This window comes from Lepidochelys olivacea, assembly GCF_965140295.1.
Source record: "Lepidochelys olivacea isolate rLepOli2 genome assembly, chromosome: 5".
Classification (NCBI taxonomy): Eukaryota; Metazoa; Chordata; order Testudines; family Cheloniidae; genus Lepidochelys; species Lepidochelys olivacea.
In genome coordinates, this window is record NC_140415.1 from 15,942,712 (window position 1) to 15,963,939 (window position 21,228).

General features: G+C 43.4%; 2 protein-coding genes across 3 annotated transcripts in view; both read right to left on the bottom strand.

Annotated features, from left to right (window-relative positions):
- Nucleotides 1–1,920: 1,920 nt before the first annotated feature.
- LOC311520973 (UPF0729 protein C18orf32 homolog) lies at nucleotides 1,921–5,341 on the bottom strand. The gene is made up of 3 exons (XM_084629004.1): nucleotides 5,242–5,341; nucleotides 3,814–4,067; nucleotides 1,921–2,845 (listed from the first exon to the last, which is right to left on the bottom strand). Exons 2-3 carry the CDS (start codon nucleotides 4,039–4,041, stop codon nucleotides 2,771–2,773), a joined length of 303 nt encoding a protein of 100 aa, XP_084485130.1. The 5' UTR covers nucleotides 4,042–4,067; nucleotides 5,242–5,341; the 3' UTR covers nucleotides 1,921–2,770.
- Nucleotides 5,342–9,491: 4,150 nt separating this feature from the next.
- Nucleotides 9,492–21,228, bottom strand: part of LOC311520972 (large ribosomal subunit protein uL22) — a 316,080-nt gene continuing 304,343 nt past the window's right edge. Inside the window, exons 1-7 of one of the 2 annotated variants that reach the window (XM_084629002.1) lie at nucleotides 16,060–16,144; nucleotides 14,858–14,910; nucleotides 14,732–14,772; nucleotides 12,754–12,888; nucleotides 11,978–12,076; nucleotides 10,804–10,995; nucleotides 9,492–9,580 (exon numbers count right to left, since the gene is read on the bottom strand). In XM_084629002.1, the coding sequence (XP_084485128.1) occupies nucleotides 9,533–9,580; nucleotides 10,804–10,995; nucleotides 11,978–12,076; nucleotides 12,754–12,888; nucleotides 14,732–14,772; nucleotides 14,858–14,897 (555 nt within the window). In that variant the 5' untranslated portion in view covers nucleotides 14,898–14,910; nucleotides 16,060–16,144 and the 3' untranslated portion in view covers nucleotides 9,492–9,532. Of the gene's footprint in view, nucleotides 9,581–10,803; nucleotides 10,996–11,977; nucleotides 12,077–12,753; nucleotides 12,889–14,731; nucleotides 14,773–14,857; nucleotides 14,912–16,059; nucleotides 16,145–21,228 lie in introns of those variants that run through there. The other variant, XM_084629003.1, reaches the window with a different exon arrangement.

Sequence of the window (21,228 nt, forward strand, 5' to 3'; positions counted from 1 at the left end):
CTCACAGAACTTGGGTCCTATTCATGGATTCATAAAACACCCACTTTCCTATAAGACTGGAAACAACTATAATATTGCAGTTGTCATGCTTCTGATTAATTCTGCTTATAGCCAGAGGCTTTTCTCATTACCTCTTGAGATATTCTGGGATATTCCTTAATGTCTTGGCCTAATTTCATTTTCTGATAATAGTACAGTACTTTCAATTCATGGGAATTCAGATAAATATAAAAAGTGGAAGGAAAAGCAACTGTTACAGAGATAGGAACATAGGATTTGGCATACTAAATCTGATCACTTACCCTGCTTCTGGCAACATCCAGTGTGTGTATGTATATAGCTATGTAGCACGTTATTTTAAGATTTTCTATTGTATCCATCAATATCTATTCAATTAAGTATCATGCTTCTGCTGAGTGAATAGTAATAATCTAGGTGGGAGCCTCCCAAGAAATCCAGGAGGCCTAAGAGAAGCAGGGAGGAGTGACTGCAGAAGGGAAATGTGTGAACCATAACCCATGACTCTGCAGACAAACCCACCAACCTCAGCATCAGCCCCAGCACCCTCTGTAGAATCTGTTTTATGGATTCCTGCTTGCAGAGACTCTGCCTTCACCTGTGATCCTCAGGGCAGAGCTGTTGCCTCATCTGATTCTATAGCCACTAGAGGCCATGTTCCCCTCCTCACCCCATTACCCTCTGCAACAAGTGTCATTTCCTAGCCTACAAATGCTTGACTTTGCAACCTTAGTGTTTTGAATGTAATTTTTCCTAGCAGCTTCATTGCAGGGAAGGTCCTGCATGGCCCCTGCAGCCCTGAGCTAGAGCATGCTCAACACAAATGGAATCTTTGGAAGAACTGTGAAGCCAACACGACAAGTCTGATTATCTGCATACTGAGATCTTTCAAAGGCTTACAACTTGGGCAAGTGTTCACAGGGACAGCAACAGGAACAAGAGACTCGGGTTAAATTTCAAGTCCCTGCTCCAAAGCTCATTAGCCCTAGAGCTTCTCAACAAAATGGGCGCAAAAAAATTTAACCTGGCCAAAACAACACTTTCCCCTAATCTCATTCTTGGAATCAGCTGAACCATTTTTTTTGAAAGTTAACAAAGAGTTCAGGCTGAGACAGGCACTAAAGCATGGAAAATTTCAATCTCAATGGTTGAAGTTTGGCAAAGTTATAAAAAACTGCAACAGGGTTTTATTGTGGAACTTTAACTACAGGTGTTACCTGTGCCATACAGAATAAAATAATCAACTGTTAAGTGGAATATTAAAATAAGAAGTTCAGTTCCCCCTCCCCTCTACCATGTATTAGTCATACAAGAATGTTTCCTATTATCTTTTCAAGTTCAGTTTTAGGACATCCCAAGAGATGGGGCTCCAGTCACATGCATTGGAAGAGTGGGCCAGAGCCTGATATACATCAGTAACTTTTCCTATTTTCATTCCATTACTCCTAGTTATGCCCTCCATGAACCACCCAAAATAGTTCTTCTCCAGACTGATGGCATTTTTGGACCCTTCAGTAGGAGCCCCTCCACCCATGGGTCATTATTGCTTCTGTCCTCTGAATTGTCTCAACTCATGTACCACTCCAAACAGAACAGTATCCCACCTGCACTGGAGAGGTATACAGAAAGGGACTATTACCTTTACACTCTGCAGAGCTGAGAGGCATGTAAAACAGCACAGTTTCCATTAATGAAGCACAGCAGGACAGGAAGCCTCTTTTTCTATTGGGGGTCAGACCTGGCACAGCATGAGAAGTCAGGAAGCCACCACAAACAAAGCAAGCTGTTCAGATGCCATCCCTGTGGTGGGGTCCCGGTCTATATAATATTCCCCTGAGCTTTGAGACCTTTCCATTACAAGAACAAAAATTTTAAATTAGAAAGAAAACGAAACTAGAAACATTTTTATAAGAAACAAATGTTTTAATAAAATGCCAATTTGTTTTAGTTAAGTTACACAAGCAGGTTAACCAGATTTTTCTGGACTCATTCTGAATTTTACAATTCTGACATCTACCATCTTAACTACAGCAGCTTGCACAAAGTAGTAATTCTCTCATGCTATGTCCCTGCCATTCCTCCGGGCTTGCTTTCTGCGTCCAATAAACTAAATATATCCTGTAAATACTGCACCTATTCTAGCTTATTGGTTACCAGGTGGAGATCTCTTTTATAAATTTTCTTCAGAGCATTGCCAAGAAACACGCAGGTGTCCTCAGTACAATCCATAACATGTTTAGCAGAGATGGGGAAAGTTATAGCTCTTAGAGCAAGAGATTGCACATTACTCCATCAAACTATATTGGATGAAACCCAAACCTTTCGCATGCAGCTCTGAGAGCAGAGTAATGAGCTACAATGAAGTTTGAGTTTCAGGAACTGTTGTAAAATACATAGATTTTAGATGAATTACAAGACAACTATAAGAATTTAACACATTTACCATGTAAAGCTTCATTTATTGATAAAAAATAAATTAATCTAGGATATCTAACCATATCATCTGAACTGCATTACAGATGCAGAGAATTTCAGTGAGGAAAATGTAGTAAGGAATAAGAATAGTTTAAAACAACTTCTCAAACATCTTAAAGAGAAAGCTGCTAAACTCTCACATTTCAGTAGCAGAGGAAACCCTCTGCAACAAACTCATGCTTCGTTTCAGGTAGAAGGGCCACCAAATCTCAAAGAGGGAACAATATCACCAGTTCACATTGTGCAGCAATGAGAAGCTCCTAACGAACAAGTTCCTTTAATCAGTCTTCTTGTCAGAAACTTCCGTTGATCCCTCCGTAGTGAATCCATTTGCGACCCCATTGCTTTCAATCTGAAATTGGAAGTAAATGATAGTACCATGAACCCATGTCAAAAAAAAATTCTTCACATTTAGAACCCTAGAGTTTAGTTGGGGAGGAAAGAATGAAGAGACAAGTTCAGAACATCTGCCTCAGTTCTGAGAAATTTGCAGTAACAGACTGAAATTTTAAAAAGTTAGGTAAAGCCTTATATACAATTCTTACTTTCTAAAAGGCCAGAGGAAAAAAATGTATATAGAAGAGCTTATGCCCATTTCTTTGGATATTAAAGTGCAATTATGGTACAAAAATGTTACCATGTTAAAAAAAAACCACAGCACTTGAAACATGTTGGTCAGTACACACTATTGTTTACCACGACTGCAGAGCCAGTACAGGAAACTGGCTTCTGTTCTGCTTAATGCATCAGATGATTTGTCATTTAAGATTTAATTCCTGAATTTTTTGGAGTGGAAAAGTAAGAGTCAGAAAAGTTTTTAAGCAGAATTAGCAGCTATAGCTGGGATAGAGCATGCCATTCTACAATGATTCTGTTCTCTCTAAGAGGTCTCAGAGGTTGATTTGGGGCAATTGTTCTTCCTACTTGAGAAAACTGTAGCTGGTTAAAAGAAAAAGTAGTACCTGTGGCACCTTAGACACTAACAAATTTATCTGAGCATAAGCTTTCGTGAGCTACAGCTCACTTCATTGAATGCATCCGATGAAGTGAGCTGTAGCTCACGTAAGCTTAAGCTCAAATAAATTTGTTAGTCTCTAAAGGTGCCACAAGTACTACTTTTCTTTTTGCGAATACAGACTAACACGGCTGTTACTCTGTACCTGGTTAGATATTCACAACCTTTTCTGTCATATCTGAATTTCCCCCAAAACAATCCACCATGCCCTTGTGACTTCCAGGTTGGATTGTTATAGGGTGCTCTACTTGGGGATTCCATGCTTGGCTACCTCCCTCCCATATGCATTAAAATATATTACTTACCTTATACATTCCAGAATCATCTGTTGGGCCTAGGTTTGTGGTTGAAGTCCCCAGAATAGTTCCAGTACTGTCTCCTTGGCCTTGTTTGGTGGCCAGTGTTCCCTGCACAGATTTCCTAGGCCATATGCGCTTAATGAAAGGTGAAATTATAGGGTAGACATATGGCTCAAGGAATTTCTTATAGACCCAGAGCAGAACTGGAATGACAATACAAGGAATGCACACCATGGTTCTTTCCAATCCTCTGACAGAATCTGTTGATACAAGAGGCAATAAAATAGCACTGAAAACCAAGGGACTGACATTTTAAAAAGTCTTAAAAAAAAACTTACTTATAAAAATCTTTGCAATGCTTTAAGTTTAAGAAGCCAGTCTCTAATTTAGATCAACATGTCTTCTGCTTACTATTCATCCTTCCAACAGCTTATACAATAGAAACAGTGAAGATCTTAGTCACCCTGTTCTGCCTCCTCTTCATGTTGTAAAAAGGGGACCTGAAGATTTCCCTGCTTATTTCTTTATATTAGAAATTCAGGTGCTGTCTAAAAGACTAAGAATAGAGAGTTCATGAAATAAGAAAGTGAAGGCTGAGCAACGGAAAGGGGAAGGGATTTTAGTCAGTGTTAAATTCTTTGTTTTCATAAATTCTATTTAACATTGTGGATAGAGGAAATCTTTGTTAAAACCTCAGTCGATCCCAACTCTTCCATTAAGTTATGCATGCAAGCAATCAATGTGTGTCTAGACACCCCTTCTCCCAAAAAGTCTTCCAGCAAAGACCAGAACTGGCATGCATTACATTTCAATAGCCAGATGGTTTCAAGGTCAGTATTCTTTTTACACAAGAGGTTTTTTTTGTTTTGTTTTTGCAGCCACAAAGCTGGAATTGTTGACTGAGAAGTTTTCTATTAGAAAACCAGCACAAAGGATTGAAACCAACCAACAAAAACATGAACTCTTTTCCTGTTTATGACACACACATTCCTAAAAGGATTTATTTCCAGAAGCTGGGGGGAAAGAATAAGCACAAAAAACGCCAGGGGCCCAGCCACCTCCACAAGGCCAGAAGCAACCCTGGGCATAGGGCAAGAAGGGCCCGGCGCCTTTCACCGCCTCCACCTCGCACGGGGGTCACAGGCTTGGGGGGAGGGCGTCCAGGGCACCAGAAAGGAGGGGAACGAGGAAAGCAGGCAGGGGAGGAGGGAACCCGCGCAGGGACAAGCCGGTGCGGCGGGAGCTCAGGCAGGGACGGCGGGCGTGGGGGGTTCTCCCTACACCGGGGGAAGCTACCAGGGAGACGCCAGCTCCCCTTCCCGCAGGGGCGGCGCCCGGCAGGAGGCGCGGGGAGGCAGAGGGAACAGCCCGCCCCCCCATTATGAACGGAGGGAGGGGGACGGACAAGGGGCTCCCTGACCGCAACGGACCCACCTGCCGGCTCCTCCGCCTGCGACGACCCCAACCGCAGCCAAGCACCGCTCGGGCTGTGAGCGACGCCGCGCCGGAAGCCGCCTCTTCACTTCCGCCTTCCGGACGGGATTGATGACGTCGCCGGCCCAGCGCCAATGGGAAAAGGAGCCCCGTTGATCACGTGCGCAAAAACATGAGGGGTGGGCGTGGCCGCCAACCGCCAGGACGCCAGAGGCAAAGCGTCAGCGGCCAAAGCTGCGGCGTCCGGACCGTTTCTGCCCCCGCCCGCCGTGTCTCGAGCCGGCCGGGAGCGCCGAGAGCCGCGGCCGGGGAGAGTCCGGAGGCGGCTTAGAGCGGAGCGGGCCCCCGACCCCCCCGTTCCGCTGAGCCGCCGGGGAACTGGAAACAGTTGGCGGACCCCTTAAGGGCCTTTCTAAATGCGTGTGCCCTGAACAAACTATTGTAAAGCGCTTTGGATAAAAGCTCCAGATAAAAAAACCTTAATACGCTTTTTTTTTTTGTTGTTCTACAAATAAAAGCACACAACTGATATTTTAATAGCCGTACTCTTACCTTTCTAGTGCGACGGATGTGTCCTTGCCCCCCTGCCGCGGCTGGGAAGGAGGGGGGTCTCTCCACAGCCCCGGAGCTGGGGAAAGTCACCTCTTTCTCTGGCCGCCGCAGCCCTGCACGTCCCAAATTCCCCCCAGTCCCTCTTCTCACCCACTGCCCCCTCTCACCTACCCCCTATTTCCCACAAGGCCACCACCTCACCTGACATGTGCGTCTTCTCCAGGGTCCAGGCACCTGATAAGTGAAGGCACACCTGTGCTGCTCCACTAATTAGGTGGATGGCCGTTCTCTCTGTGCAGCCACCCAGGCGCGCACCTTAGAGGGAATGATCTGTGGACCGCTTGAATGGAGTGGTCTGTTGACCACAGTTTGACAAGAGCTGCCTTAAAGCACTTTATAAAGGAGGTCAGTCTCATTAGCACCATACCAGTAGCGCTGTTCAATGCTTGGGAAATGGGAATAGGGTTACCACCTTTTCAAAACGCAAAAGTGGGACACAAGCAGGAGCCCTGACCCCAACCCTTCCTCTTTCAGTGAGGCCTCAGCCCCCACTGTCCCCACTCCCCCATAGCCTCAACTCACTGCGCCGCCAGCATGGCTGGCTTTGGGCGGTGCAGCTGCCAGACATGCTGCTCTGGGCAGCATGTTAAGGGGATGGGGAGGTTGGATAAGGGGCAGGGTGTCCCAGGGGGGCAGTTGGATGGGGTAGAGATTTGTGGGGAGGGCAGTCAGGGAACAGGGGTGTTGGATAGGCATGGGAGTGTCAGGGGGCCTGTCAGGGGGCAGAGTGTGGTTAAGGGTCAGGGAGCGGGGTTGGATAAGGGGTAGGGCCCCAGGGGTGCAGTTAGGGGACAAGGATTGGGGGGGTTGGATCGGTGGTGGGTTCTGAAGGGGGCAGTCGAGGGCAGATAGAGATCGAGGGCCAGGCTGTTTGGGGATGCACAGCCTTTCCTACCCAGCACTCCATAGTTTGCCCACTCCTGTGTTAGAGGGAGGGGCTGTGCACTTCTTGGGTTGATAGTAATTTTCATCTGCACGAAGAACTTAAAAAAGGTAACCTCATTACACATAACAAAGGGTCCAGATATTTTCGGTGTAGTTGAGGCAGTTGCAGATTTTTGAAAAGTTGGTGGCTGTTGTTACAGATGGAGCACCTGCTGTGAGTGAACTAAAGGTCAGGTTTCAACATGAACCTGATTGTGAGTTACAAACTTGATTGGAAGTGGCAACACATCACTGTATCTTCACAGATTTGTGGCTTTTCTCAAAGAAGTGGATGCAAAGTGTGATGGCTGAACTGTGATAAATGCTTTTTGAGAGGTTTCTTGCACTTCAAAGAGATAATTGCTTTTCTGAAAAACACTGCAAGTTTTGATACTGAGATGTTCCTGGAAAAGCTGGAATATTCCATTTTTCTTTTCAATATGGTATTTTTTATCGACAAACGAACCTCTAAATTATTGGAATCTGCAATTGCAAGGCATGGACCAGACTTGTCAGACCTCATTGATCACTTGGATAGTTTCAGAAGCAAAGGTGCACTTTTCAAAAGACTCAGCTGTTGCATTTGGATTTTGTCCACTTTACAACATGCTGCACTTGCATGCAGCATGGCACAAATGCAAGTCAGTTTAGCAGGTACACTACTGATGTTGAAATGATGCTTAATATCAACAAATTTTACAAGTTTTCAGCCTCATCTGATCTTTTTTAATGATCCACTTGCAGCTGTTGTCAATGACCAGCCTTCTGAATTGCAACAGTATCTGCAAACTGCAGGCTGATTTTTTCTTGGGTGCAGCCCCTGAAAGTGATATTCAGTTTTGGAAACTGCTTCAGAGTCCTGTTTCCCAAATCTGAAAAAGTGGTTGTCGAAACTGTTCTGTTTGGAAGCGCTTACATTTGTGAAAGTAACTTCTCTACACTGAATCACTTGAAGTCAAAGAAAAGGAATTGACTGACAGATGAAAACACTCTGCCATCTTAACAAGTTAGATGCACTAAAATTGATAGAGGTAATTTGATATATACATTGAGGCTCACCCTCAAGTTTCACTGTAAGATACTGTAACAATAAGCCGAGAAAACACATTACGTTGCTATTTTTGTTTATTAATCCCCTGCTCTTCTGCATATTGAAAAATATTAATGAAAGATGTTTAAATGTTTTCTTAAATTAAATTAAGAACTTTGGTTTTACACTGAATAATTAGCTGTATGCTAACGTACTGTACCGTCAAACATTTGAGTTACGCAATAAACTAAAAATAAATCAATATTGATTATATAGTCCACCAAAGGCTTTTAGTGGATTTTGTTGCCCCTTTACTACCTTAAAGTTGCCCATCTCTGCTTTAAAATTAGGATTTCACCTTAAAGGCTGACTTGTAATTTTTATATTTTGTAGAAGAAATAGATCTAATAGCAATCAGTTCGCTTTTGTCCACACATTTACTTCAGTACAACTCAGAATATCAGTTTGAGTACAGTGTTTTTAGATCAAATATATTCCTCAAACTTTGCTACATGAGAGATGTAAATACTTTAAATTTCCCCAAGGTTTTGGGGAGAATAGAAAGGAAGACTACTGAGATTACGAGAAAACAGACTAGGAATTATAATTCCTAATTTCAGGAAAAACTTTTTCTGAATGTTTGCATTGTAGACAATATAAAAATGAACAATGTCATAATACTAACAAATCCCAAACATGTAATTGTTTTTACAATAAAAATGCAAGACTTCAGATGTCAAATGGTGCTATTTAGAGTAATTCTGCAGGTTAACAAGCAAATTAATCTATTCCAAGAATACAAATACACCAGGGACAAGACTGATCAGGGGATTGGAAGCCTTTCAACTATTATCACCTCAAATCCAGCTCTGGTCATTGGTAACCAATGTAACTAATGAGAAACTGTTTAGCAGCCTAGGTGAAATAAATGGTTGGACTCAGTCCATGCTCATGATGGGACAGCTATCTACACAGAAAACCATCATAATGTACCCATGTGCTCCCCTGATGCCCATTTGATCCTTGGCATCTGTCACCTCCTAAAAGTGGTCTTCCCACAGAACATGATTGAAAAACTGTTGGGACAGGATGGAGAAATCTGCACCAACACGGCACATGCTGCACTGGTTTGTGGGTAAACAGAAGAGTTAAATCTACTGAAATGTATAGCCATCTTTCAGCAATAAATTCAATATATGCAAAACTAAATTTCCTGCCTCAACTAAGACAACTACAAGTTATTCAACCTACTGTTCTCATTTATGAAAGCTAAAATAATATTGCTTCCAAAGTGATGTAGTGGAGATAGAAATGAAAGACCAGGCATAACTCTGGACATTACACAACTTTCAAAGGTAAGTTCATTAAAAAGCAGTCAAAACACTTTGTAAAATAAGTTTACACTACCAGTTGATTTTACTGAAACTTTTGTGATGTGTCTTATAATGAAGGCCACAGTTGATAATCCAAACATACAATTTTCAAACTCCAATCTGGGAGATAATTTGTAAATAACTGTTTAGAAAGGAGTAGTTTTTAAAGCCTTGAAGAATCTCAGATAGTAACATGCAAATATTTAAATAGAGCAAAAAACCCCACCCATTAAATATTACAAATAAGTTATGCTCAACAAAGCAAAACCCTGAAAAAAGTTAATTCCCCAAGAAAAGAAGCACACATGATATCAGTTTTCTTTTTTATTTATGTACATCTGTTTTGTCAGATTTACTCCCGAGCCATAAGTTTTTGCTTCTTCAGCTTCTTTTGAGAGATCTGAAAAATAAAAAGGAAAGAATGAAAATCTGTATCTACAGAAGAGATTATACCACCACTCTGTGTGTGACCTATCCGTCCCCATCCTCAAAGGAAACCTGCAAAACACTTTCAAAAGACAAGTGTGGGAGCTTAAATCCATAACTTTGCTCGACACTAAAAATCATGGTCTTAATAAAGACACTGAATTTATGGCTTATTACAAAAAAATCAGTAACCCACTATTCCCCCCCCCCCTTTGTCCTATAACTACAGGGGTATTTTATCAGGCCACTTCACCCTGAGTCATCCCTTAGAATATGCGCTAACTACTTAAGTGGTTCTCATAACAGTGGGTCACGACCCCATTTTAATGGGGTCGCAAGGGTTGGCATTAGACTTGCTGGGGGCCGAGGGCTTCAGCCCTGGGTGGCAGGGCTCAGGTTACAGGCCCCCACCTGGGGCTGAAGCTCTCAGGCTTTGCCCCCCACCCCCACCTGGGGTGGCAGGGCTCAGGCTTCAGTCCTGCCTCCTGGAGTTGTGTAGTATTTTTTGTTGTCAGAAGGGGGTAGCAGTACAGTGAAGTTTGAGAACCCCTGTCCTAAACTGTTCAATCTTCTATTTAGCTGTGACGCTCTTAGTACCGTTCTCACACCTGAAAAAGAGCTCTGAGTTGCTTGAAAGCTTGTCTCTCTCAACAAAAGTTAATCTAATAAAAGGTATTATTACCTCACCCACCTTGTCTAATATCCTGTGACCAACACAGCTACAACAACATGGCCTACAATTAGGCCACTGTCATTCTCAGTTTCACATAAGAGTTTGGAAACCTTAGAAACGTGTACTATTTCACCAGCTGTCCTCTTAGTGTGGCTATTTTACCTTGACATTATCATGTGGATTTTTCTTCAGGAATAATTATAAGTATTATTTTTAAATCAGGGACTGGAAAGCATACAAATGAAAACCATCTCTTTCAGTGAAGTTATGTACAGAGAATCCTTTCATATTCTGAATGGTATATTTAAATTGTAACACTATTAAGGTTGCTCAGAATGCATTTTTTCATGGTTATTTCTAAATGTGTCCTAAGATAGTCATAGTAGCAACAATTTTATCTGAAAAATGCAAATTTAAAAATTCAGATTTGTTTAAGACACACTGACAAATGAACAAGTCTGTAATACACAAGTTCAGAGCAAAACCACTCAATAATACCACTGCTCAATAAGTTATCTTCTTACCTTTTTCTTCTGAGCAACTTCCTCTTCTGGCTTTGGAACAATCTGCTCCTTCTCAGTGAGGATCATCTCAATATGACAGGGGGAGCTCATGTAGGGGTTGATACGACCATGAGCTCTGTAGGTACGCCTGCGCATTTTGGGGGCCTTGTTGACTTGGATGTGCTCAATTACCAGAGAATCCACATCAAGACCCTGAAAAAATGCAACAGAAACTTGTAAGGGTTATTCTAGGTTTATTTTACTCTAGTAACAAAACATTTTTGTTTGTACCAAAAATGACGGAACACGAAAACTGGAGTTATTGCATGGGAATATGTGCTAGTTTATCATGGCAAATCTCACAAAAGTACATAGCATTTTTATGCATTTATAAAGTGGAAGAGCCAACTAATAGCTCAGGAAGACTAAAAATTTCAGACTGCCTTTTACAAAAAACATTCAATATTATGATGGCTCAGAAATGAAGTTTGTTTCATTGTTATTCGAAAGGTGTCCTAAGATAGTCATCACTGCCACCACAGGTCACTACAATTTAGTGTTACAACACTATAAACAAAATGCAAGTTTTCCATGTGTAAAACAAACAAAAACCAAACAAAAAAAACCACAGACCTAACTGTGGATCTTAGACTCATTTTTGACACATGTACTCATTCTTTATGTAGTCAAGTTGAAAATTTAGTGTATGAACTAGGTATAATTTATAAGACTTCCCACCTTGTTCTGTGCTCCAAAGATTTGCATAAATTAATTATGTTAATAGATACAGCACCAAACCAAAACCACAGATCCAGACCTGAGTACACAACTCAAAGCTCTCCAGACTCCTCTGACCTTTCAGATTTTTAACCGTTGTAGGAGTATTTGGATCCAAGATTTTGAGCTGCTTTAAACCCGTGGTACCCAAACTTTTCCTCTCACATCCCCCTTTATCAATAATGGAATGTGTCCACCACCAACCCCCTCCCCCCCGGCCAGGAGCAGAGCTGCAGCCAGGAGTGGGGTCTGGCAGCCAAGCTGCCGCTGAGCAGCACTCCCAACCCCCACCAAGGGGGCTGGTCTGGGCCCCACTGTGCTCCCCCAACATTCCTCCAAGCCCCCATACGGGGCTAGGCCCCACAGTTCGGGGACTACTGCGTTAAACTGTCCATGTCCATTTGCATTTTCAACATACCTTGAGTTCAGCATTACTCTCAGCATTTTTGAGCATGTGCAGTAGGAACTCTGCACTCTTTTTAGGCCAACGTCCCTGTGTCCAGCCCCATTGCTTGGCCTGGAACGTTAAAGAGTTTAGTTGTAATTTTACTCAAAACAAAAACAAACACCTGTCTTTTACAAAGGTTGCTCAGAATACACATTTCTTTTCATGGTTAATCCAAAGGTGTCCTAAGAAAGTCATCATAGCAACCACAAATGCACATAACTCTACAAGCAATTCTAACCCAAAAATATAGGATGAAATCCCTTTTTTGCTTTTCTAGCTAACACACCAAAATGACTGTACTTTCTTTCCAGATGCAACTAGCCCCCCACAAGCTTTCCATTCCCCTTTACCAGTGTCCAGGATCAACCAAAATACATCTGTCCTCTCATTTTATATACATGTCCAAGTTGGCTTTGTGTGCACGTTTTTTGTTGTTTTTTTAAAAAGATATGAGTGCTATAATGTCAGCCTCCCCAATGCATGTCTGAACACATCAGTTCTGACTTACAGTACTGCTAATGACTGCTGCCCTGGACCTCCTAAGCAAAAGCTGCCAACTATGTCAAGTTATACAGAGGTTTACATTCATTAGAATGGACTGAGCTCATACTTTTTTGCTTATGATCTAAATACACCATTTTTTGCTTGTCATCAGTGGTGGGCTACACACAATGCAACCTAGCCCTCTTCTATCATGAGAATCAATTATTCAAGGAGTCTTTCCAAATTTCAATCTCAACTCTTACCTGAGCACATCTGCCAACTCCACCATTGTAACGACGGAAGGGAACACACTGTTTTTTTAGGGTCACATCCTTTAAGTATTTAGTGGCTTTCCGGATATGCATGCCCTTGATAGCTTGAGCTGTCTCACGAGTGTTCTAGCAACAAAACAAAGTATTGTACATTCATGGATAGGTTTCTCTAAGTTCTTTTTTTACTGGCAATTTAAGTATTCTTCCATCTAGGCACTCAGCAGAGAAGGGAAAATAGCTGATTAGTTCAAGTTTGTTTTGTTGCATAATTTGTCTCTGCAGAGCTTAATAAACGCAGAGTAAGATTATTTTTTATTTAGTTTTGGATGCAACGAGGTTAGCAGACATTATCTGTCTGGTACTCAATTCCATAATCATGGACTGACTTATGAATGTTGTGCTTCCTGCACCCATAAGCCCCATCCACTTGCCACTTCAACTGACAGTTTTGTGGTTCTTGTATAACCTAGCTGCTCCTTGAGGTCACTGTGGGGGACCAGATCTTTCAAGCAGCAGTGACCAAACCCTTGACTATAGTTCCTATTAATTATACGACTACTGATATTTGGACAATGTTTGCCAAAATAAAATGCATAAAAATTTACAAATATTCAGCTGGTTCAGACACAAAATATTCACATAATACACTCTTCTATTATAGTGGGGACTGGGCTAATTTAATGCTATTTCATCTACTACTTCAGAGCCAAATAGCCAGTAAAGGCTATTCTCAGAACTGAACCAAAAAACAATTAGAAAATCAAGGAAACAAAAAGGGGTCATATTAATTTCAAAGCCATATAAGAAAACTGAAAGGAGGAAGATATTAATAGCTGAATAATGAATTAATAGCTATCAAATGGAGGAAGATGCATGACAGACGAAATTTAACCTCTGGAGAAGTAGCTGCTCAGAATTCCATTTTCTTTTCATGGTTAATCCAAAGGTGTCCTAAGAAAGTCATCACTGCAGCCACACAACACTGTTTCTCCAACAATAAAGAACGCACTCTTTCATATGTAGCCAGATATTACACTGCAATTATGCAAATATTTTTCCTTGATGGTCAGTATGACATGGGTAAGATTGGCATAATGGTCTTTACTAACAGTAAAAAATAATTTAATGAAATTTAACAGAACTTCTCAGATGTCTCTATCCCTAAGCATATAAACAACAAAACATTTAAACCAACATGTTTGAACACTTTTCCATTGCCTGAAACAAAAGAATTAGACTAGATCAGGGATCAGCAACCCTTGGCACGCGACCCATCAGGGAAAAACCATTCCGGCCTACCAGCGGCTGTTTACCTGAAGCATCTGCAGGTTCGGCAGATCACAGCTCCCACTGGCTGCAGTTCGCCATTCCAGGCCAATGGAGGCTGCGGGAAGCGGTGCGGGCCGAGCCGAGCCGAGGGATGTGCTAGCCACTGCTTCCCACAGTCCCCATTGGCCTGGAACGGGGAATCACAGCCAGCGGGAGCTGCGATCGGCCAAACCTGAGAACACTGCAGGTAAACAAACCGTCCCGACCTGCCAGCATATTTCCCTGACAGGTTGTGGGCCAAAGGTTGCCGATCCCTGGACTAGATGAACCACTGGTCTGATCTGATATATATCAATTACTACGTTCCCATTATAAGCAGCTACTTTTCCCACTGTATTGTATAATAATCAGACAGCAAACTCCTTGGGACACAGACTGTCTTGTTTCTATATTTATGAACACTACCACTACAAACAGATTTAATAGATTCCAAGGCCAAAAGGAACCATTGTGATCACCTAGTCTTACACAGTAGAACTACCCATGTGCTGACACTACTTTATCCTACTGTACTTGCGTAAGTAGTAACTTTAATGAATTCATGAAATACAAAGGGAGAAAGCATTTTCTTCTAAAATTAATGTTTTTTCTATTCCTTACATTCTCAAAAAAAATATTTCCAAACATACACTCCGCATACCTTGAAGTGGACTCGAAGGTTAGAACCCCTTGACTTGCATGCTATGGAAACAAAAAACAACATTTTGAAATTACAGAACCTGATTGATTCCTGAAAAGTGCAACCAATACTTGAAAAAGCACTTACATTTGGTGGGGTTCTCTGGATCAAGTGAGTAGCGGACCATTTTCAGAGCTTACCTGTGGAAAACATTAACAAAGAGATAGATTTCAGAGTTCTATCACATGCGTGTCCAATATGCAGTTATTTCTTACTTTGGCTGAGATAGCAGAGAGAAGCAGCCGCTCAGAAATCCATTTTATTTTCATGATTAATCCAAAGGTGTCCTAAGAAAGTCATCACTGCAGCCACAACCTTCTCATGAAAAATGTTTTTAAGAACAGTTTGTATACCGTTTGATATAAATTAGAATGGAAACACTGCCAGCATGCATTTTTAAGAGGGTAAATACACTATACACATGACCTTAAAACCTACCCCTTTCACAAACCGCTCACATTGCCTGTGGCCTGTTGCAACACAACAGTAAAACATCCTTAATCTATCAGGAGTTCTGGGAGATCACACACACAGGGGGGACTCACAGAACCATTTTTTGAGGTGGATTTCCATACTGAAAACTCGTTATATAAACCACATAGACATACATGCACCCACAGAGAGAACTTGTAATTATAAACAAGTGTTACCTAAAACATCTTAGTCCCAGGCAGTTTCAGATAGAAATCTAGCCACTGCCGTAACGTTTTAGCCCTAGTGCACTGGGCACCGGTGCTCAGATCCTACAGCAATGAGCGCGAGCACAAGAACGAGCAATGCAAATGGTCCAGCCAGCGAGTGGGCTCCTTGCAGCCTGTAACAGCCTCACTTCCCCGGGGTAGCTAGGGCTCTTACCCAGACGCTAACGGGAGAGGCAGGGGCAGCGATTAGCGAGCCACGCACAGAGCGCGCCTCCGGCTGCAGTGAGCCAGCCCAGTCCCCCCTCCCGCTGCAGTGAGCCAGCCCAGTCCCCCCACCCCGGCGCCCGAGACCCGACATACGGACTCTGTCGCCCCGCGCCCTCTCCCCAGCTCCTCACCCGAGCTGCCACATCCGGGTCTTTCGGGGCCTGCATGCGGGGGCACTCAGAGTCCGCCATTTTGCTCCCCCTCCCCCGGCCTCCCTGTGGCGGCCCCCGGGCACGGAAATATCGGTGCCAGCAGGCGGCTGAGCCCGTCCCCTCGCCGCCCGGTGCCGGCTCCGGGACTCCCAGGGCAGGATGGCGCCGAAGGGCGGCGGATTGAAGCCGGGTCCGGGGCAGCCGGGCGCAGCAGCCAGAACAGACTCACCTCAGGGGCCGCCCGCACCGGGGAAGAGAAAGAACAAGGCCTGCTGGGAGATTTCCTGAAACCTCGAAGTCTCGCGAGAGTCTACGAGGTGGGATGGGATTTCAGTTAGGGAGTGCTGTGCTGCAGCTGAGCTGGGCGATAGACGAGAAGGGCACCAAGGGAGCGTCTGCAAATAACATGTATTTGGGTAATTCAAAGTGTGCTGCAAAAGACTAAAACTAGAGGTGTTGGGGTTTTTCCCAGTACTGAGACCTCCAGCGTCTAAGAAAATGACAAAACTGTCAGTTGTGTGATTTCAAACTTATAATTAATATGCATTTATGTAACATCTTTCATGTCAAAAATCCCACAGAGCCTGAAATGCAGCCAGTTCTGGGGATGTGGAGGGTACCAGGCATAATCACGGAAAGTGGGTCAGAACCAAACCCCCAGATCTTTTTTGTTACTTATTTGAATCCTGGAGTGAGGGTCCTGGGCACAACCAGACGATAAAATATAATTTAATAATAAATTATTAACAACAGCAATTAATAAAAAAGTCCCCACACATTATGCACCAATTACAAAAGTCCTAAGTGGCTGATGCAAGAAAAATTCTGTGGCACCCTTGCAGAAATTAGGTATGTGGTCATAAACTGTCCTTGCCATGTAGGGTTACCAGATAGCAACTCTAAGGTGCCACAAGTACTCCTTGTTCTTTTTGTGAAAAAGCAGTACAGCGGGTGCGGGATAATAGGCGCATATATAAGAAAAAGTCCCAAAAAACGGGACAGTACATTTAAAAACAGGACAGATGGTCACCTTATTGTCATGAAATGACTTTCATACGCCTCATGATAATTTGGTGCCACTGATTGTACCTATTCATATGCGTAGATTGTATACTCTTTGGAAAATGGATTCTGTTCTTTCTTCAGTACATCTAATTTTCTTTTAGTCAGGATAACTGGACTACTGGATGGGGTGAAGCAGTAGATGTGATATTATTTGGATGTTAATAAGGCTTTTGACACAATTTCACATGACATGCTCAAAAGGAAATGAGAGAAATATGATATAGATTAAATTACTATACAATGAGTGCATAAGTGGTTGAAACTTCTCAAAGAATACTAATCAAAGATTTACTGTCATAGTGGGAGGACATATCTAGTGGAGTCCTGCAGGGGTCTGTCCTGGGTACAGCATTCTTCAATATTTTCATTAATGACTTGGCTAATGAAAGGTATGCTTATAAAATTTGCAGATGACATTAAGCTTGGCAGAGTTGCAAGCAATGTAGAGGACAGGATTAGAATGCACGAATTCCAGAGATGGACTGCTTCTGCACACCGGGAGGCTGATCTTGCTCCCCTTTGTGTACTGATGTAGAAGACCATTGTTGTAGTGTTGTCTGAAATTATCAGGACAAGGTGAGAGCAGATGAACAGAAAAAAGGCCTTTCACGTGTTCCTTACTCCCTGTAATTTGAGGAAATTGATGCGCAGTCTGGCCTCTCAAGTTATCCACATTTCTTGTGCAGTATGGTTGCCCATGTGCAGAGCCCTGCGCCGATACAAAATTTGTATCAACATCCGATCCTCAAACATGGTCTGCAGATATCCGCATCTGGATATAAAGCGGATATCTGCAGATTTGTAGGGCTCTATCCCTATGGACTCCCCAACCTAGTAGGGACACATCCATAATGATGGTCTTGTCCGGCAAAGAGGGGAGAAAAGAGTCAAAACTCACTCATAAGTGCATAAGTGATGAGGATTTGTCAGGACAGTACCTTGGTGGGATCTGCCAACATAAGGTTCATAGAATGACGGTTTGGGGAGTAAATCGACTGTAGCCATGCTTGAAGGCAACTAAGGTGGAGTCTTGCAAATGGAGTGCATGAGGCCATGTGGGGACAAACATGTGTTGACCATTACCTGAGGGTAGCTTGTGATATGAGCTATGATATTGTTCATGGTCCGGAATCTGTCTGTGGACAACTATGCCCTTGTGGTGATGGAGTTCAAGGCTGCTCCAGTGACGTCCAAAGAATGTGTAGGGGTAAGAACAGATTTTTCTATGTTTACCAAGGTATTTTTAGTGGTAGCAACTCATGTCAGGCATCATGGACTCCTCATTTTCCCATACCATGAATACTGGGTCCTTGCCACCAAATCTCACCAAGAAGCCTGTACGTCAACCCATAGGCGCCGACTCCAAGGGTGCTCCAGGGCAGGAGCACCCACGGGGAAAAATTAGTGGTGCTCTGGACCCACCAGCAGCCAAGGTTCCCCCTCCCCCGCACTCCCCACCTCCTCCTCCGGTGAGCGCGCCACATCCTCGCTCCTCAGTCTACCTCCCAGCGCTTCCCGCATTGCTGTGCTTGCAGCGGGAATGTGGCGCACTCAGGGGAGGAGGCAGGGAAGAGGTGGGGCCAGGGAGGGGATTTGGGGAGGGAGTAGGAATAGGGGCAGGGAGGGAGGCAGAACTGGGGAGGGGACTTTGGGGAAGGGGTTGGAATGGGGGCGGGGCAGGGGCGGGAGTCGGGACGGGGGCAGAGGGGGGTCGAGCACTCACTGGTGGGAGCAGAAGTTGGTGCCTATGCGTCAACCTCTCTCATGACCAGTTATCACAACACTGCCCAGTGAGCCTCTCTCAACAGAGAACTGATTCGTCCTGGCAGGGACTCTTGCACCAGTCTCTCTAGTGTCATTTGCAATATGGCAGCTAGTCCTTCCTGTATCTGGACTAATACTGCCATACCAGGCTTCATCTGCCAGGTACAGTCCTGCCCACCAGCCACAGCTTACAGAGAGTCAAACTCTCTGGCTGCAGAGGTTTTAAAGAGTTTATAATGCAATAATTTTTGAAATATTCATAAACTTGTCCATAAGTACCAGTCAGCTGCAATAAGGGACAATCCATGTGTCACGGAGTCACATCTCAGAATGAAGTTCAGACAGGACTCTAGTGCAGTGTGTCTCCCTTTGGGGCCTCCTTGGCTTCAGTGCTTCCTGGGTCTGACCTCGGAGCATTCAGCATCCCTGTTCACACCGAGAGCTCCCGGAAGTGAGTCCACCTGGATGGGACACCTGGGAAAGCATTACATGCCCCCAAAGGAGCCATGCACTCCAACTTCACAGTCAGAAGTGACTCCCAGCCAACGTTGTAAAACAGAACGGTTTATTAGCTGTCAGGAACACAGCCTAGAACAGATCTTAGCACAGAAATCAGGAATATTCAGTAAACTACATCTTGGGGCAGATCCAGGGCCTGGGCTCTCTCCCCTGAGTCCCAAACCAGGAGACTGACTAGTTTCCACCAGCCCAGCCTCAGACATCTCCACTGCCCCTCCTCCAGGCTGTCTCTTTCCCATGCAAACAGGTCACCTCGTCTCTTTGTTCTTGGTTGCAGAGGAGGGGGCCCCGGCAATCAGTTGCCAGGATACAGAGTATCAGCCATTCGCTGTCCCCAGGCAGCAGTCACACCTCCCCTCTAGGGGGTCTCTGCAACAATCACACCCCCCTTATCCCACTACCTAGATACTTGAGTAATACATGGGGAAACTGAGGCATGCACACAGAGTTCAGAGAAAACATTAAGAATATTCGCACTTCGTCACATCTACTCTGAAACCTATACACTTTCTGAGGCCCAGAGCCCTTTTCTCTCCTATCATCCCCTCCCCCGCAAAAAGTTATACAATTTTCAGATTCTTTTAAGCAGCTCATTTTGGGGAGATGGGGGTGGGAGAGGGATGGAGAGGTGTGCTGTATCTCAGGAACTCCTTGACAAAATAATCCCAAATTTGCATTACAAACTCCACTAAAGGCCCTGTTGTGTCATAACATTTCCAAGACAATATCCTAATGCATGTGAGTTTTAGAGCAATTTAAATATTAGAAAACAGTTCTTTTTTGGTGGGTGCCTAGTTCTGAGCCTTGGTGCAGATATGAGTGCAAAGCACTTTGGGGTGGATGCACGACAGTTCATGTATCAGCCATTTCCTGTCCTTAGAACAGCTAGAGAACAAAGAGTCAACTTAGTTTGGATTCATAATAAACCGACAGTTTTGGATTGAAATTCACTTACTCAGAAGATGGGTCTAAAAATTTTTATTGAGGCAAAACACTCAGCAAATAGTGATCAATTATGCACAATTGGCACGCTCATCAGTATGATCTCATCACAATCGCCTCCAGCACCTGACAATACAGTTTCAACCAATCTTTGTTACACACACTGTATCTTTTTATACATATATATTAGTCTCTCATTTCCAGGTTAACTCTCCTCCTCTGTCAGTACAGGTTTACTGTTAGTTCAAACCAGTCTTTTCTAGCTTTTTAGTTACTTTATCTTTTCTTTTTCTTACAAACATGATTACTCTGCAATTTCTTACAAATACGCAGTTCTACTTATGCCTGCACTGTTAAATGTTATCAGAACAGATTCTTAAGATCCACAGCAGGCTTCTGTCGGGCCTAAATATGCCTTTGCATGATATCATGTGTATCTATGGATGTTTCCTAATATTGTATGCTAATCTCCACCCTGGGGCATTTCCCCAGTGTATCTGTCATTTTGAATATTTCAACTCGCCTGTCTTAAGGTCAACAAATGTTCTGGACATCTGCTTCTTAAGGCCTGCACATTTAAATGCAATAGTGGAATGACTCAGCTTACAGAGTAACAGCCATGTTAGTCTGTATTCACAGAAAGAAAAGGAGTACTTGTGGCACCTTAGAGACTAACCAATTTATTTGAGCATAAGCTTGAAGTGAGCTGTAGCTCACGAAAGCTTATGCTCAAATAAATTGGTTAGTCTCTAAGTGCCACAAGTACTCCTTTTCTTTTGACTCAGCTTAGTTGTACCACACGATTTAGGGCAGCAGCCATCAGAAGGGCATCAGGTGATACATTATGGATCTCATACTGGGGATCTGGAAAAATTACCTTGTCCGCTATTCGAGTAACCTTTCTTGGAACTAAACAGAACATTGGCCAGTCATCAGAACATGTTTGTGTTCTATACTGGAAGTGTGTGACCTAATAGGTTACACAATATTTGCCTTCTTCAGCCTTTGCAACCTTGGTTTGACCTTGCCCCATTGCCTCAACCATACTGTGCAATTTCAGGTTTTTTTATTCAAGGTGAATCCACACAGCAATGAACTTTGCAATACA

Coding starts and splice junctions, on each gene's coding strand:
- LOC311520973 (XM_084629004.1), bottom strand. CDS start 4,041: ATGGTGTGCATTCCTTGTATTGTCATTCCAGTTCTGCTCTGGGTCTAT. Junction 2,846..3,813: donor ATGATTCTGGAATGTATAAG/GTAAGTAATATA, acceptor TTCCAATTTCAG/ATTGAAAGCAATGGGGTCGC.